This window comes from Globicephala melas, chromosome 7, assembly GCF_963455315.2.
Source record: "Globicephala melas chromosome 7, mGloMel1.2, whole genome shotgun sequence".
NCBI lineage: Eukaryota > Metazoa > Chordata > Mammalia > Artiodactyla > Delphinidae > Globicephala > Globicephala melas.
Window position 1 is genome coordinate 27024531 of NC_083320.1, and position 15028 is coordinate 27039558.

Consider the following 15028-nt stretch of genomic DNA (forward strand, 5'->3'; position numbering starts at 1 on the left):
CCCCTCCAGCTGCCGCGAGCGGTGGCCTCTCCTGCCGCAGAGCACAGGCTCCAGGTGCGCGGGCTTCAGTAGTCGTAGCACGCGGGCTCAGTGCTCGTGGCTGGTGGGCTCCAGAGCGCAGGCTCAGTAGTCGTGGCGCAGGGGCCCAGTTGCTCCGCGGCACGTGGGATCTTCCCGGACCAGGGCTCAAACCTGTGTCCCCTGTATTGGCAGGCGGGCTCCCAACCAATGCACCACCAGGGAAGCCCCAAGAAAGAGTCTAAATGACATTTTTTGAGTGCCTGGATACATCCTTGCCTGAGGCAGATACTCCTGCCTAGTTGGATACTTGAGCCAATAAATTTGCTTTTATACTTAGGCCAATTCGAGTTTCTGTCACTTGCAACAGATAGCATCCTGCTAATACAGTAGTGAGAGGGCCTGACACATAGTAGGCATTCAGCAGATAACTGTAGCCTTCTCTTCATAATTTTTCTTTGGTTGGATTGAGGAATTTATATTAGATTAGATTAGATCATATTATATATTATGGTTTTTTTCCAGAGAAGAAGAAACAATCTGAAACTATCAGTTAGGTGACAAGCAACTTTATTTTGCAAAACAATCACTATACAGCAACAAATACATTTGCAAATTTTGCTTGAAAAACATGAACTAACTACAACCAGCCATTGAAGAAATGCCTTTCTATGGTAACAGGCTCTAGAATTATCAGAAGAAAGAAACCCCCCACAGATTTGTAGCGGCATGTTGGAACCTTGGAATCCCAGCATACAGAGTATACTTTTTGTTGATTTTTTTTTTTCTTTTTGCTAAAGTTGAAGTAGATCTTCATGATTGACATTTTAGGAGTCTAAAAATAAGCTTTTTCCTGCTAGGGACTTGGCCTCAACCTACATACCCAGGCTAAAAATCCTAGGTGTTAGAAAACAAACATCAATGCTAATTTTAGCACATCAGTCTTTGAAGGAATGTGTAGAATTTGCCTTTCCAAGCCATGGATCTATCTTTTCTGGCCACTTAGACCATGAATAGTTTATTTTCCTCCTTTCTGTGGCATGAAAAATAGGAGAAAATACTATACTTGCAGCTATGTCAGAATCAACCACATTGAGATTATTTCTTTAATAATATTGACATATTTTGGCTGATGACCCATTTCCTGCTCTATAACTATATGAGTGTGTGGAGAAGGTCAGCTACCATCAAGTACATCTTTCCATTTAACCAAGTTCTCTCTTCAGCCTTCTTCAGTGATACCTAGTTAGTGTGACACAGGTGTCTTGCTTGTGGGTGGGATTTTTAGCCCATCACCCTGCTGGAACTCAGCAGGAGAATCCAGAGAGAGTTGGTTCCTAAATGAACATGGCCTTTGAGACTCATCATGGACTCGGATCTCTGCTGCATCATTGTAAAGTACCCAATTATTGGTTGCAGGTGACCCAGAGAGAGTGAGTGGGCCTTTTAACTCTTCACAGCTCTGGATTACTTATGTTTCCTTAAACAGGTTCTCAAAGGCTAAAGCCAGAGAGAAACTGGCATTAATAGATCTAGAATTGGAACTATGAAGCCTTAATTTCTAGATCAGCGTATGGATGTCCCCACAAGAGTGGTGTTCAAAAAGCTTAATTTGTGTCGTTAATCTTGAGTGTAAAGGCAAGATGGGTTCCACCCCTTATCCCCATAAGAAGACATTTAGCCTGTGTTTCTTTCTTTTACTTGTACAAATTATCAGGTTCATTTTGTTAACTTTTTATAAAGAATTTGTATTTCCATACAAAGCAAGGGCATTTATTCATTATAATTTTGCTGTGATTTGAAGTAAACATTTGTTTTAATGCCAAATCTTATAACTTGGTACTTTATATAATCTTTATTTTAGACATGTATTTGTAAGAAACAATTTTAATATGTAGATCATGTTTACTTATTCTTAATGCTTATAAAAAATTTAAACCAGGTTGAAAAAAATACTTGTTTCACAGGTTAAAACTGTTCTAACCAGCTGTTAACTTCAGCTTTAATCACTATCTAACACTACCAAACACATAAGAAAATACTGTTAAGTCTCCACATGCCTATTCTTTCTTCTCCTATATTCTGGTGCATTTCAAGGGAAGCTGATGAATAAAATGCCCAGATGGGACAAATCAAACCTCACAGCAATAATTAGGCAGAAAACAGACACATCCACAGTCCTAATCAGTCATTTCTAAATCTTTGTCCTATAAAATAACTGATCTATAGTTTCAGAAATGTTTGCCTACGTAAAACCTCTTAGTTGAGAATGAATGGTGCACTTTTGCTCCTAGAGTTTCTTTTATGGAAGTCGCATTGGTTGTAATTTCCAACGGGTCACAAAATGGCACCCGCGTCTCTGTCTTTGCATCCCTTGGCTTCTTTCTTAGATGCTACTATACTAGCTTGTTGCCTCAGTCCATATTCATCATTTTTTCCCTTTATATTCGAGAACTGATTTGGCTCAAAGGAATCAAACGCCTACTGGACCATTTGCCTTTAACTGTTCAGATCCAGCCTACCATCCCTGAGCAAGAAAAAGAACAGATAAAATACTAGAAAGCATCCATCTAGCCTGGTAACCCACTGCCTTATTCAGGCTATTGACTATTTCATTGCTTATTCATAAATTTAAGATGAATGATTTGTAAAGTGAATTAATTAATAGATTTGTGATTTCTAGACCGCATCTAAAGTCAGAATGGTATTATCTACTGATAAATAATAGTGTTCCTTTACAGAGTACAATGTTGGAGTTATGAAAAAACTGATTTAGATATCTGCATCTCCAATATTTTATAGCTATAGCTTCTCAAAACACCGTATTTTTCCCTTCTGATCAAGGGAACTTTGGGTATGGAAGTCAAACATTTTCTATCAGATAATTTAATAAACAGGTACTATTTGGAAGAATGGGATAACATGCCCCCAAATCCCACTGTTAGTTTCAACTTTAGCAAATGGAAAAAAAAAGAAAAAGAAATCTTAAGAAGTCTGTTTCATGAATGATTACAGGAATAAAACCCAAACTATCCTGTGATTCAAAGTAAGATAAATCCATAATCTTACACCAACAATCTGTAAACCCTTTTATGTATAACTGGACCCACCCCCACAAACTCCATGTTGGTGAAAGCAAAGAAAAACAAATTTTTTCTAGCATCACGGGAGAGACTTGTATCTGGCACTAAAACAGGGTTACAGCTTTGAGTTGTTACAGAAAGCAACTTCATGCTAAAACTTTTTGTCTTTTTAAACTTTTTTTTAATAGGGAAAGAACCCTGCTAACACCTACTTTCACATACCTAAAACTGCAACACCAAAGGGTGCAGGAGACACAGATGCTGTGAATAAGGAAGTATAATATTCAAGTATATGAGGAAGTATCACAAATGGCCACAGAGAAATATATATATATTTATATCTATAATACTGTATCAAACAGATGGAAAAGGGGTGTGAAACTGGTAGTGTGTACACAAATCTAGCTGATCAACCAACGTTCTAATCAGACACGAGTCCACCCTAATGAAAGTGCTTCACTCCTAAGAGATGCACTTTATACCACTTCCTCAACCACAGCTCAAATGCGTCGTAACTATTTCTTAATTAGTTAAATAATTTATTGGATTGACTTATACTCTGATATAATTATCCAGGTCCCAAATGTTAATAACTTAATTGAATCTTTCTTCCCATTTATACAAAATAACGCTTTAAAAAAAACTTATTTCTTACATGCTCTTCCCTTCCTGCAATCAGACTCCTTGATTTAATTTAACCTGTAATAAGTTACAATGGGCAGCTTTTTATCTTTTCACCCAGCAACAAAATAGTGAAATGAGCAGCTTGGATTTTAACAAGGCCTTTCAGGATGTAGTGGATAGCCTTCAGGCACATGAAAGGTAGAAATGCAATTTTTAAAATAATATTACTCCATGCAAAACAGAGCAGAGCAAAAATAATTGTCCAATTGTACTCATGTAAAGCCAGTATCTTCCTTTTACAAATGGAAATCAAGTCAATTTCTGCATATACTATTCTTTTTTAATATAAAATTGTAACAATTACTACAGTTTGGGAATGAGATTATTTATTTTATGGTTTGTAAAGAATGAATATAACACCTGCTCAGAGCCCACTCCTGCCAAGAGCTCATGCCTAAATAGTATTACTTCAATGCTAAACAAGAAATATTCACAAGCCCTGCTTAGCGAGTGCGGCAGTGACATCCTCGGCCAGGGTGGCAAGCTGGGGGGATTCGAGCAGATTGATGCTTCCAGAAGAGGAGACGTTGCTGAGTCGTCGGGGGGATGCCACGCTGGATCTGCCTGGGGACTGCGTAATGATCTCAGCCCCGTGGTCCACACGGGCCTTAGCATGCTCTCTGAAGTTCAACTTTTGGCTGTCAATCTGTTTAAGACAAGCATCAGTCCTCGTTAACTCAAGCATCTTAACTGTTGCTTAGCTCTTTCTCTATATGCCAGAGCTGACGTTCATGTCACTTCTATCCAGCTCTACCATCCCTACTTCTAGATGTCCAGGCCTTCAATTTGGGACCCATTTTGATGAAGAGTATTTCAGAAGGATTTTTTAAAAAGGCAAGATCGGCTCAGGATCTTGTTTCTTACCTTGACATTACCACCTCCAGGTACGTGGTGAGCATTGTCAAGTGAACCAACTTTAGCTTGGGCCTTTTCTTTGAAATCCAGTTTCACACTCTCAATTTTCACACGCCCACCACCTACGTAGGAGAGGAGAAAGGCTTTTAAATGCCTTGCTAAAATTAAATCTTATATTTGTGGTGACTAGTTCCCCAAAATGATTATAGTAGGTAGACCATGGCAAATGACAAACTTAATGAACTCTACTATCCCTCCGACCATGGATGTGAAAGGAATCTTTTAGATTTCTAGACTATACCATTTTCCCCACACCATCTACGGTAGTGACATCCTTTTTGTACCATTACGTGGATTGCTCTACATGTTAATTCCTTTCTCCTCTACTCATGTCTAACCTAAAATATCAGAGGGGTTTTTCTTGTCTGTGTGATAAAAACTCTAAAAATAACACAATGAAAGTATCATATGTATCCTTTCTCAAACTTGGCACATTTAGTCTCTTATTTCTAAGGGAGCAAATTAAATTGCAATGAAGCTCTTCTTTATTTCTCTTAATGGTAATAGGTCACTTGTTCAAAGAACTATTAGGCTAGCAATGGAGTGCATGTGGGTAATATTACCATTTGTCAATTTTCAGCACTGATAGCTTGACTGATGAAACTGGAGTCAGGGGCTAAGTTGCTTAAGAGCTTCCATTTTAATTAGCAGATGGAGTGATAGGAAGAGACTCTCAGGAGATCCCATTCTTTTCCAGATGCCATAGAACCAATGTGACTCTGACTTTGATCTGATAATACTGAGACGGAGTTTTGACCATGCCATTTCCTCAAATGCTAATTAGTCTGAAACTCGAGGATCTGCCGATAGATGAGAGTGCCATGAGCCACCCTTCTGTGGCACTCCCCATTTCTGCACACCTTTCTCAGGCTTAGGAATGTAAGGAGTTCTACATTGAGTTGTCCTTTAGCCTGTTCTTGAGCCTGTCTGCTGATGTCTTTGACCTGGAAGGAAGCTGGATTAGACACCTTTACCTGTCTCCACCTAAGAGATTAGCTTTGACTTGCATTATTAACTTGGTTTTGGCGCTATGCATTTTTTTGCAAGGCCAGTGGTAAGCCATGTGACCCTCTACTATCATTGCATCTCTCCTGGGATTTTGATTTGGGAAGAATACCTGAGGGACTCTATGGAAACATGGAAGAGATTTTTCAATTTTGGACTCTTGCTGCTTATTTATCTCTGTAGACGAGAGAAAGGTCTGTTAAAACTTTACAGGTCTCTTAGGCCTGTGGTGTTTTTCTCATGTGATACCTGGACATTTATATTAACACCCAATTACCTGGCCAGGGGCCCCTTGAAATTGTATGGTGTTACTGGATTAAATTTTGAAGATTCATTCATTCTCCTCCTGAAGGCTTAGGATGTACATGATGTTATTTAACTCACGCTTACAGAAGACATGTAGTTGTCCTTCCCTCAAAAGATGCATAACTGCAGGAGTGTTATCCTTCCAACATTTTACTTGGCCCCATGGGTCTCACTTGTTTGTTGTTACAGGATTAGTGTGATTCATAAAACATAATTATATTGGTTAGAGTCTAGAAGATGTTGAGCTTTCAGCTACATGAGATCAACTTTCTTAGGATCTTACTTTTCTATTTTTTGGTGGCCTCTGATAGAAATTGTCTTTTCAAGTTTTCTTTTATGGTTATATGTTGTATCTATGTAACCTTGTTAAAATTTTTTTGAACTGTATTTTGAGAGAGAGAGAAAAAAAAAATAACAATGTAACATTGACCCAAAATATATTCAGAAAAGGAAGACTGAGAACTCTATTTCTGTTGAAGTCCTACTAGGTATTTTTACGTAACTCTTAGAGAAGCCCATTTGAATTCAGACATCTCTGCCTTTGGTTCTGAAAAATTCTGGCCCCCTCAGGAGCAGTAACTGCAGAAGACTATAATCCCTGTCAAGCTTCATATGTCCCGAAGTGAAGTCCACAAGACCGGATATTTCAATTTGTGGCTCCAGGTATCAAACTGTTTCCTTTATTTTCTCCTTAGATATTCCACAGTCCAAAGTAACTTTGTGAAAAGCTTGCTATTGACAAGGATCATTGTGCTAATACATCTTTATGAACTTAGTCACCTGGTTCATTTATTACGAAGTAAGAGCTAGATTTAGAAAAAGGTGGGAGTCCATGACAATAGCCTTTTATGACCAGTAAAACATACACAGAATATTTTCTTATCTATATAAGATTTTTCTGTGCATCAAGACCCCAGGTGAATTTAACTAAATGTATACTTACTGTGTGGAATGAAAGAATCCGATATTGTCTTTTGTATTCTGGAAGAAAGTAGGCAGCGTAGCCAAATACTTCTATCATACTGTTGACACAGTACAAAGTCAACTAAATGTTTGTAGACTTAAGTAATAGATGGGGGGGTTGTGAAGATACCCACATGGGAACATATCCCTGCTGTTTCCTAAATGACAGAGAGCTAATTCCAGCGTAGCAATTCTGAAACCAGGAATGGAGATTCCTTACTCGTAGTTTCTAACTCCTTGACTTGCCTTATGAACACCCTTTGCCAAAGAGAAGCCCAATTTCTAGATATGTTTCCAGTTCGTTTATCTATTTTGAAACATATCCTATCTACCTTTGTTTTTCAACTAATAAATTCTTCTTAATAATCTCCTGGTCAGAAATCTCATTGGGCTCAATTATTCTTATACCTTGTTTTGATAACATTTGAGACAATGATTAATGGGAATAACCTATTACCTGGTTTAATTAAGATGCCAAGCATAGATGGTTAAAACCAATTGCTTCCTCTTGTCCTTCAATGGTATATATAAATTGTGTCAAAATATTCTCAAGAAAATTTACAAATTTGACAGTTGTCCATTATTTACATATGCATGGAGGTGGATTTAGCAAAAACATAATACATGATACTCAGAAAAAGTGACTCATAATACATTAGAGGGAATTAAAGAGGGAAAAATCCCCAGCAAGATGAGTAGAAGTTCTACCTTGGAGCATCAGTCTTATGAGATATTCTAGAAAAACAAGAAGTCCATGGTCAAATAAGTTGGGGGAGACATTGCATTCTGAGGATTCACAATACTTATAGACCTGGATCTGAGAAATTCAGCAGAAAAGTTAATTTTTTCAGCTTTGCTTAAGCACAATCCTTTTTTCACATAATGCAGAAAAACAATTTCTTGAAAAATCTTTGGAAATGCTTCTTTCAGTGTATGTATTATGTATAAATACATGGCCCAGTGTATTTTATAGACGATATATTTCCAACGAGCTCCAACATGCATGTTGCGTACATCGAGATAAACGCATCTCATGTACCTTTTAATTTTTATTTATTTATTTAATTTTATTTTTTTGTCTTTTTCTCTCTTTTTTTTTTTTGTACCTTTTAATTTTTAACATGTCCTATGATACGTGGCCTGTGTGTGGTAACTAAGTTTACTTGTCCAAGTGAAGATGCCTTGAAATTTCTCATGTAAATTTCTATTAATAAAAGCATGACGTATCAGGATTTGGAAAAGTCCTTCCAATTAGATATTTCACAGCAACACAAATTTCGCTTGTCAATTTCTTGAATCCAATCTAATATCTCCCAGACTACTAAAAAGTACGGATTTACCTGGCCTGTGGCGGATGTTTTTCAGAGAGCCGCATTTGGATGTCACGTGGCTTAGGTCTATCTTCTTGGTGACAATCTGTACCTGTGTGAACCACATAAAATGTGCTTAAAATAGTTTAGACATAAACAACCCCCAAGATCATACGTCAAATCTAGAAACATATCCAAACTCACAACATACAACAACATATACATACAAATGGGAAAACACAATCTTCCATAGATCCTCCCACATGTTTGGTTGGAAAGAAAAACCAAAGTGAAGGAAAATCCTAGAATAGAAGATTTTATTAGCAGAAAACAGATCATGCCCCAAGGGGATAGAAACACCTGGATGCATACGGCAAGCTTCCACCCAGAGAACGAAGCCACATCGTGTCAAACCTTTCCATAAGCAAAGAGCCAAGTGAAGAGAGAAATTATGCTTTAAAAAGTGATTTTTACATAAAAGTGACCAACTTTGCTCATAGAAACAAGAAGCCCAACACTGCTTTAAGATAACAAGAAGAAGAAAGCTCTAAACATGCTTTTTTAAAATACTATTGTCATGTCTTGGCTAAATGGAATTTTTATTGCACACCAAATTATCAATATAAAATGACAGCATTTTTTCTTCTTTGTGTCTTGTTGAAATTATTTCATCTCCCAATATTTGAAACAGTGCTTTCCAAGTGTGGTTCCTGGTCCATTTGCATCAGAAATACATGGGAATTACTTAATTGAACACTGGAAATGGAGTCAGGGAATCTGCACATTTGAACAAGTGATTCTTCTCTAGGGGAAAGTTTCAGACTACTGTTTTGGAGGTTGGAAGCTCCCTTACTTACTTTAGAGATCATTAGTTATCTCAATTTATCCTTTTCCATGTAGGTGTTTTGACCGGCAGCACCTGTAGTAGAGGGCAGCTGGGTCTACCCTCTGATACCCTCAAATTATTTCCTAGGACCAAGATTGCTTCTGTGAAAGTACCACATGGTGTGAGCTTACAGTCAGGGCAACAGGAAGGAGGGCAACCTTGTCAGTGTAAATGCTGAGCCTGAAGCTTAGCCCTGCACCCTGGAAAGAGCCCAGAAAACCTTGCTGTGGTCCTCCCACATGGCATATTTTCACACCCAGTGGAGCTACTCTGAACATCAGGCGACAGCTCCTGCTAGAAGGCACTTGCTTGTCTCTCCTTTCACTGCTTGACTCCATCTCTGCCCAGTTGAGGAGCAAGGAACCAAGAGTTATTAGATAGGTGAGAATTCCGGATTTGATAATCTATAAATTACCTGAGTCACAGACGGTCAGAATCTGAAGTTTAGGTGACAGGATCTGTAGTATAGAGAGTCACCCAGTTCGCCTTTTTTGTTATTCTAATTTTACAAAGAACCATGCTTTCTTTAGCTTGAGTTTGCCTGTTTCAACTCTTCCTCAACTACATTTGAGAAACACGGATTCATCTTTCCCTTTCTCTCATAGATATTATTTTCACTCAATTTAAGAGACAGGAAAAAATTCCATCAAGTCCAGTCCAGAGTATACTGGGACTTGAATCTTTTCACTGAATTACAGATGAGCCATGCTTCACCAGTTTTGTATTATTCCAAATGATATCCCAACTCTCATGAATAATGAAGCACAAAATATTGACATTATACAGTTTGGGTACTTTCAAGTACATCAGACTTTGCCCCAAGAGTAACTTAAATGGAGCTAGAAAACTGTGTGCACAGCTGACTTTTACAGGGGCGTAGAGACAGCATGAGAAAATACCTTGAAGCCAAAGGCCAGCAAACAAATTGGCAAGTGAGGTGGGTTTTCCATCTCCCCGAAAACCATGGCGTACCCCATTAAAAAAGCAAGAATTCGCCAGTGATCTTAGAGGGAAGGATGGGAAGGCCATCACCAAAAATGCAAGGTTGACAAGCTCCCAAACCAGGGGGACGTGTGGAGCAGCAACAAGAAGGGGGGAGTGTGTTGGGAGGGAGGCAGGAAAGGAGACCAAGTGCCTGCTGTGCAGATGGCTCCACACAATCAGGACGGCTCCTAACAGAAGCTTCTACTTACATTTCCGCCCCCAGCAGAATGTTTGATGTTATCCCTGGAACCACATCTGGACTGAACCTTGCTAAGATCAATCTTCTGGTTTAAAATCCTAACCTAAAAGGAATTGGAAGTAACTTCACTGTGCATTTTTCTTTCAATATGCTGGGTACAGGGAACCAGAAATGGGCAGCACCAGAGGCTCCAAACTCCCTTCCACCTACGTAATCATTTAAGAGAAAAAACTAACACTGAAACTGAAGAGCAGATCTATCATATGAATATGAGCCCCTTTTCTCCTGCACCCCGCTCCCCCAAGGGCCAAATGCTTGAGAGCCTTAGATATCCCAGCCGTAGGCTGCTATAATCTGGAAACAATATAGGAAAAGAAAAATAAAACTTGAATTATCTGTGAGGAGGAGGCTTCTGATATTGTGGGCAACGCTGGGACTCAGGTCCACTCTCTGGAAGGGCCAAGATTGTAGTTCAGCCCAGGATCCTGAAGGATACACCAGTGCCCTTAATCCCCCTTAATCCCTAAAGGGTCACCCATCACAATTGTGAATCACCTGGTACACTTGACTTGACTATGATTGGTCCACATAGAACAGGTGAGGTTCACATTGGTCTGGCTGAATGCTACAGGTGAGGGTTCTCATTCATCCAGGGGAAGAAGCCCTGGTTTCCCAAGACGGTCAACAAGGAGGCTCTGAGCCTCCTCTCCTGAAAGGATTTATGATTCCCTTGCTGGTCTGGCTCGGTAGCCTTTTGAAAGGCCTCTCTCTGACAACTGCTCATAAATAGCCCTTATTCTTGGATTTGGTGTGAAAGTATTATTTCCGTCTTTAGAGGGGAGAAAACCAAGGACCATTAGCTAGCTGACTTGTACTGAGTCATGAACAGGTAGTCCAGGCCTTGGTTGGGCCCAACAGATATGAGGTTAGGTGTTCTATTTCTATTTTCAGCAAGTCCAGTACTCACCTTGAAGGCAATAGTAAATCCAGGTAATAGCAACTCCAGATCTGGAAAGATATTACTCCGGTGTAATGTAATGTGCAAAGTAATAACTCTTGTAGCTTCTTTCATGTGTTTTTGAGTTGTGCGTGTTTTGGAGGGCCAACAAGCAATGTAAGAATGGAAGGAAAGGTTTATTTTTGTTTGTTTTATCTTACTTTGGCTACAACTACCCCCCAATAGCTAAAGGGAAATCCCGTCTTTAGTGGACAATTTATCCTCTTATATATGAAAAAAAAAGCTTAATAAAATTACCCTACATATACAGCTGTCTCTAAGAATGGTATCACATCTCTTGGTATTCGCAAAAAAGAGTAAAACATTCAAGAGCACGTTGAATCCTGACTATTTTTAACTAGACAAAGCTTAAATTGCAGCATCTGCCTAACATTGACAAGATAGCTCGTTCCTTTCAGGAAAGTATCATTCACAGCTCTCATCGGCAGCCCAAGGGAAGGGCCTCTCGTCAAAATCTGAATTCAGAAGACATGATGATTGGGCCACTCTCTAGGGTATAATACAAATTCCTATTAAAAAAAGGGGGGCTATCACAGAGTCTGTATCTAGCCATATGTGTAGTTGCACTGTAAGAGTTTCACATAAATTGTAGATGCAGATAATGAAGTCACTAAGGGCCACTACATTTCAAACCTCACAGGTAAGTTATTTTTAGAAAGCAAATAATTTTGATTTGTTATTTCTAATAATAATACTTTAAATTATTCTCCATAAGGATCTATTTATTTTGGCAATGAAACAGAATTCATCTAAGCCATTTTTCTAATCCTTGGGGATATACAGATTCTCATATTTCATCTACAAATTTTAATTTAGAGATCATAAGAGTACCAATCAAGTGACTCATTACCAAGTGACCAAAAGCCAAATGTTAAATCTGACTCATCTGTTGCAAAAATGGAAATTCCAAATTCAGTTATATAAATTTGTTTGACTCTAACTTTTAATCAATTGTTTGACAATTTTTATGATTTCGAAAACGAATGATTCAAACCCAAAGGGGACACATTGCCTACATTATTTAGAGATGATTTAAATCTTAAATTCTAAAACTTCAAGGCCAACTTCAAAGTCGATTTTCCCGAGAATCATAGATTTTCTAGCGGAAAAAACTAGCTGGCCTTTTTTTTTGTTTTTTTTGGTACGCAGGCCTCTCACTGTTGTGGCCTCTCCCGTTGCGGAACACAGGCTCCGGACGTGCAGGCCCAGCGGCCATGGCTCACAGGCCTAGCCGCTCCGCGGCATGTGGGATCTTCCCAGACCGGAGCACGAACCAGTGTCCCCTGAATCGGCAGGCGGACTCTCAACCACTGCACCACCAGGGAAGCCCTAGCTGGCCTTTTTTGATGGTAGACTATATTAATCCATGTTTGCTTAATTTGACATGCATTAATAACACATTCTTTACATATTTCCATAATTGAAAAAACTTCATGGTATATATATATATATATATATATATGTATATATATATATATAAAGAAGATGTTGGGGGTAGGAGTTTTTATTAATTAACTAATTTTTGCTGTGTTGGGTCTTCGTTTCTGTGCGAGGGCTTTCTCTAGTTGTGGCAAGCGGGGTCCACTCTTCATCGCGGTGCGCGGGCCTCTCACTACTGTGGCCTCTCTTGTTGTGGAGCACAGGCTCCAGACCTGCAGGCTCACGCACAGGCTCACGCACAGGCTCCAGACGCGTGAGTTGTGGCTCACGGGCCTAGTTGCTCCGTGGCATGTGGGATCCTCCCAGACCAGGGCTCAAACCCGTGTCCCCTGCATTAGTTGGCAGATTCTCAACCACTGCGCCACCAGGGAAGCCCCATGGTATATTGCTTTTGTCTAAAATGAGGCAAAGTATGACATTCATTTTGCTTAATGGTTGAGTGGACAGAAATAAAACCACTCTGGGCAGTGAATGTTTGATGTTCAGTAAGTTTTAAACTCGAGCTTGACAACTTATATCTGAGCCATGTGACTCACATTTATGCCTTAGCAAAATTACAAAATACTTCATGCCAAATATCTCTAGGATCATTGGCAAATAACACCTTAGAGAGTTAATTCCACAAATACAGGCAGTCTTCAGCAACCATCCCATAAAATAGAAAAATAGATGACTGCTGTGAAGCATAAGGCTTTATTTCAGATTAGTTTTTTTTTTTATCAGAGTTGAGTTTAACTTTCTGTTCTCTGTGGATAGATTGAAATAAAAACTACTTTCTTTGGGAAGAAATTTTCATTGGACTTTTGTTTTCCTAAAGCCTATGTCAAGAAAAATTATGTTAACATCTTAGAGACTGCCTAGAAAAAATATAATGACCTTCTAATTTACAAATGAACTAATTTTCTATTTAAATGATATGAAGGAAAAATTATTTGAATAATCATTATCCAACATTAACTCTAAATCACACTTTAATCTTTGTTAATTTCTTTCAATCAAAATTTTTACTTGCTCTATTAATGCAAAGAATATGACAACCTTTCCTCCTGCATACTTCATAGTGGAAGTGAAATGTATTATTGTATCAATCAACTGGATCATCCTCCTAAAACTCTGCCTTATTCAAAATTCTACCAAACTCCCTATTTCCTATTAAATGCAACAAAACTTTTAGCCAGGCAACCAGGGTTTGTAGCAATTCTGACTTTTGAGTCCTCTCCTAATACTTTACATTTCATCCAGACTGTATTCTAGTCCATATTAAGGGCCTTGTTACATTTTCAGGTTCACCCCTATGCTTTCTTCATGTTCTTATCTCTTGACAGAATGCCCTCTTTCCAAGTTTAGTCTGTAACAGATCATCCTTCAAGGCTCAGCCAAACCAGTCCCTCGAAGTGGGAGGCTGGCAAAAAAGGACTTTATTCTCATGGGCATACATTGATTACTTGTATGCACACACCACTGACTTTTCATTCATATAAGGGTCTTATAAGCATGAAGAGTTATAAAGAATAGGTTAATGTAATTGAATAATTAATCAGAATTATTTAATTTTAATTAATTCTATGTATTCCTCCACAATGTTAGGGAAGAACAGAATAGTTACTTTCTGGATATTCTTGATGTGAGTCTAGTTGAATTTTACCATAATGGTTCAATTGAAGTGATCTGCCACTGTACTCTCTCTGCATATAAGTTTAATTGCTCCTTTAGAGAAATGAGCTTTTTGTTTCCCCCCCCAATATGGGGTTACTCTAAGAAAGAGCAGGAATACAAAATGCAGGCTATGCCTGTAGACAGGAAAAGATCTCTTACTAGAGATTAGTTGGAAATATGAAACATGAAAAATGAAAGAAAATACAATCCTAACATAGTTTTTAGTAAAACAGTAAATAAACCAGAGGCATTAATCACAGCGTCAACAGGATTTCTTAAGCAACAGAAACTTGATTTTTTTGACACTCTCTGCTGCTGCTTATTTAAGTAAAAATATCCCCATGTCAGCTCAAGATAGCAAGATATGGAAAGTAACTGGGAGTCCGAAAGTTTGGATTCTGTTCTCAGCTCCTTTACAATCTGGTACTAGGTCTTTCAGGTATCTTCTAGGTATGAACCTCAATTACAAGAAATTTCTTTCTTTCTCCATCCAAGGTTGTCTTAGAAAGAAATTCTTTTTGAAAGGTAGTGGACAGTGACACTCAATTGACTTCCCTTCAA

General features: G+C 38.5%; 1 protein-coding gene across 28 annotated transcripts in view; it reads right to left on the reverse strand.

The window, feature by feature from the left end:
- Positions 1 to 571: 571 nt before the first annotated feature.
- The window catches only part of MAP2 (microtubule associated protein 2), a 277955-nt gene continuing 263498 nt past the window's right edge, over positions 572 to 15028 (reverse strand). For 27 of the 28 annotated variants that reach the window (XM_060301896.2, XM_060301895.2, XM_060301921.1 and 24 more), the window contains 3 exons: positions 8315 to 8396; positions 4650 to 4762; positions 572 to 4431 (listed from right to left, as the gene is read on the reverse strand). In XM_060301896.2, coding sequence (XP_060157879.1) covers positions 4216 to 4431; positions 4650 to 4762; positions 8315 to 8396 — 411 coding nt within the window. In that variant the 3' untranslated portion in view covers positions 572 to 4215. Of the gene's footprint in view, positions 4432 to 4649; positions 4763 to 8314; positions 8397 to 10363; positions 10457 to 15028 lie in introns of all 28 variants that reach the window. The other variant, XM_060301920.2, reaches the window with a different exon arrangement.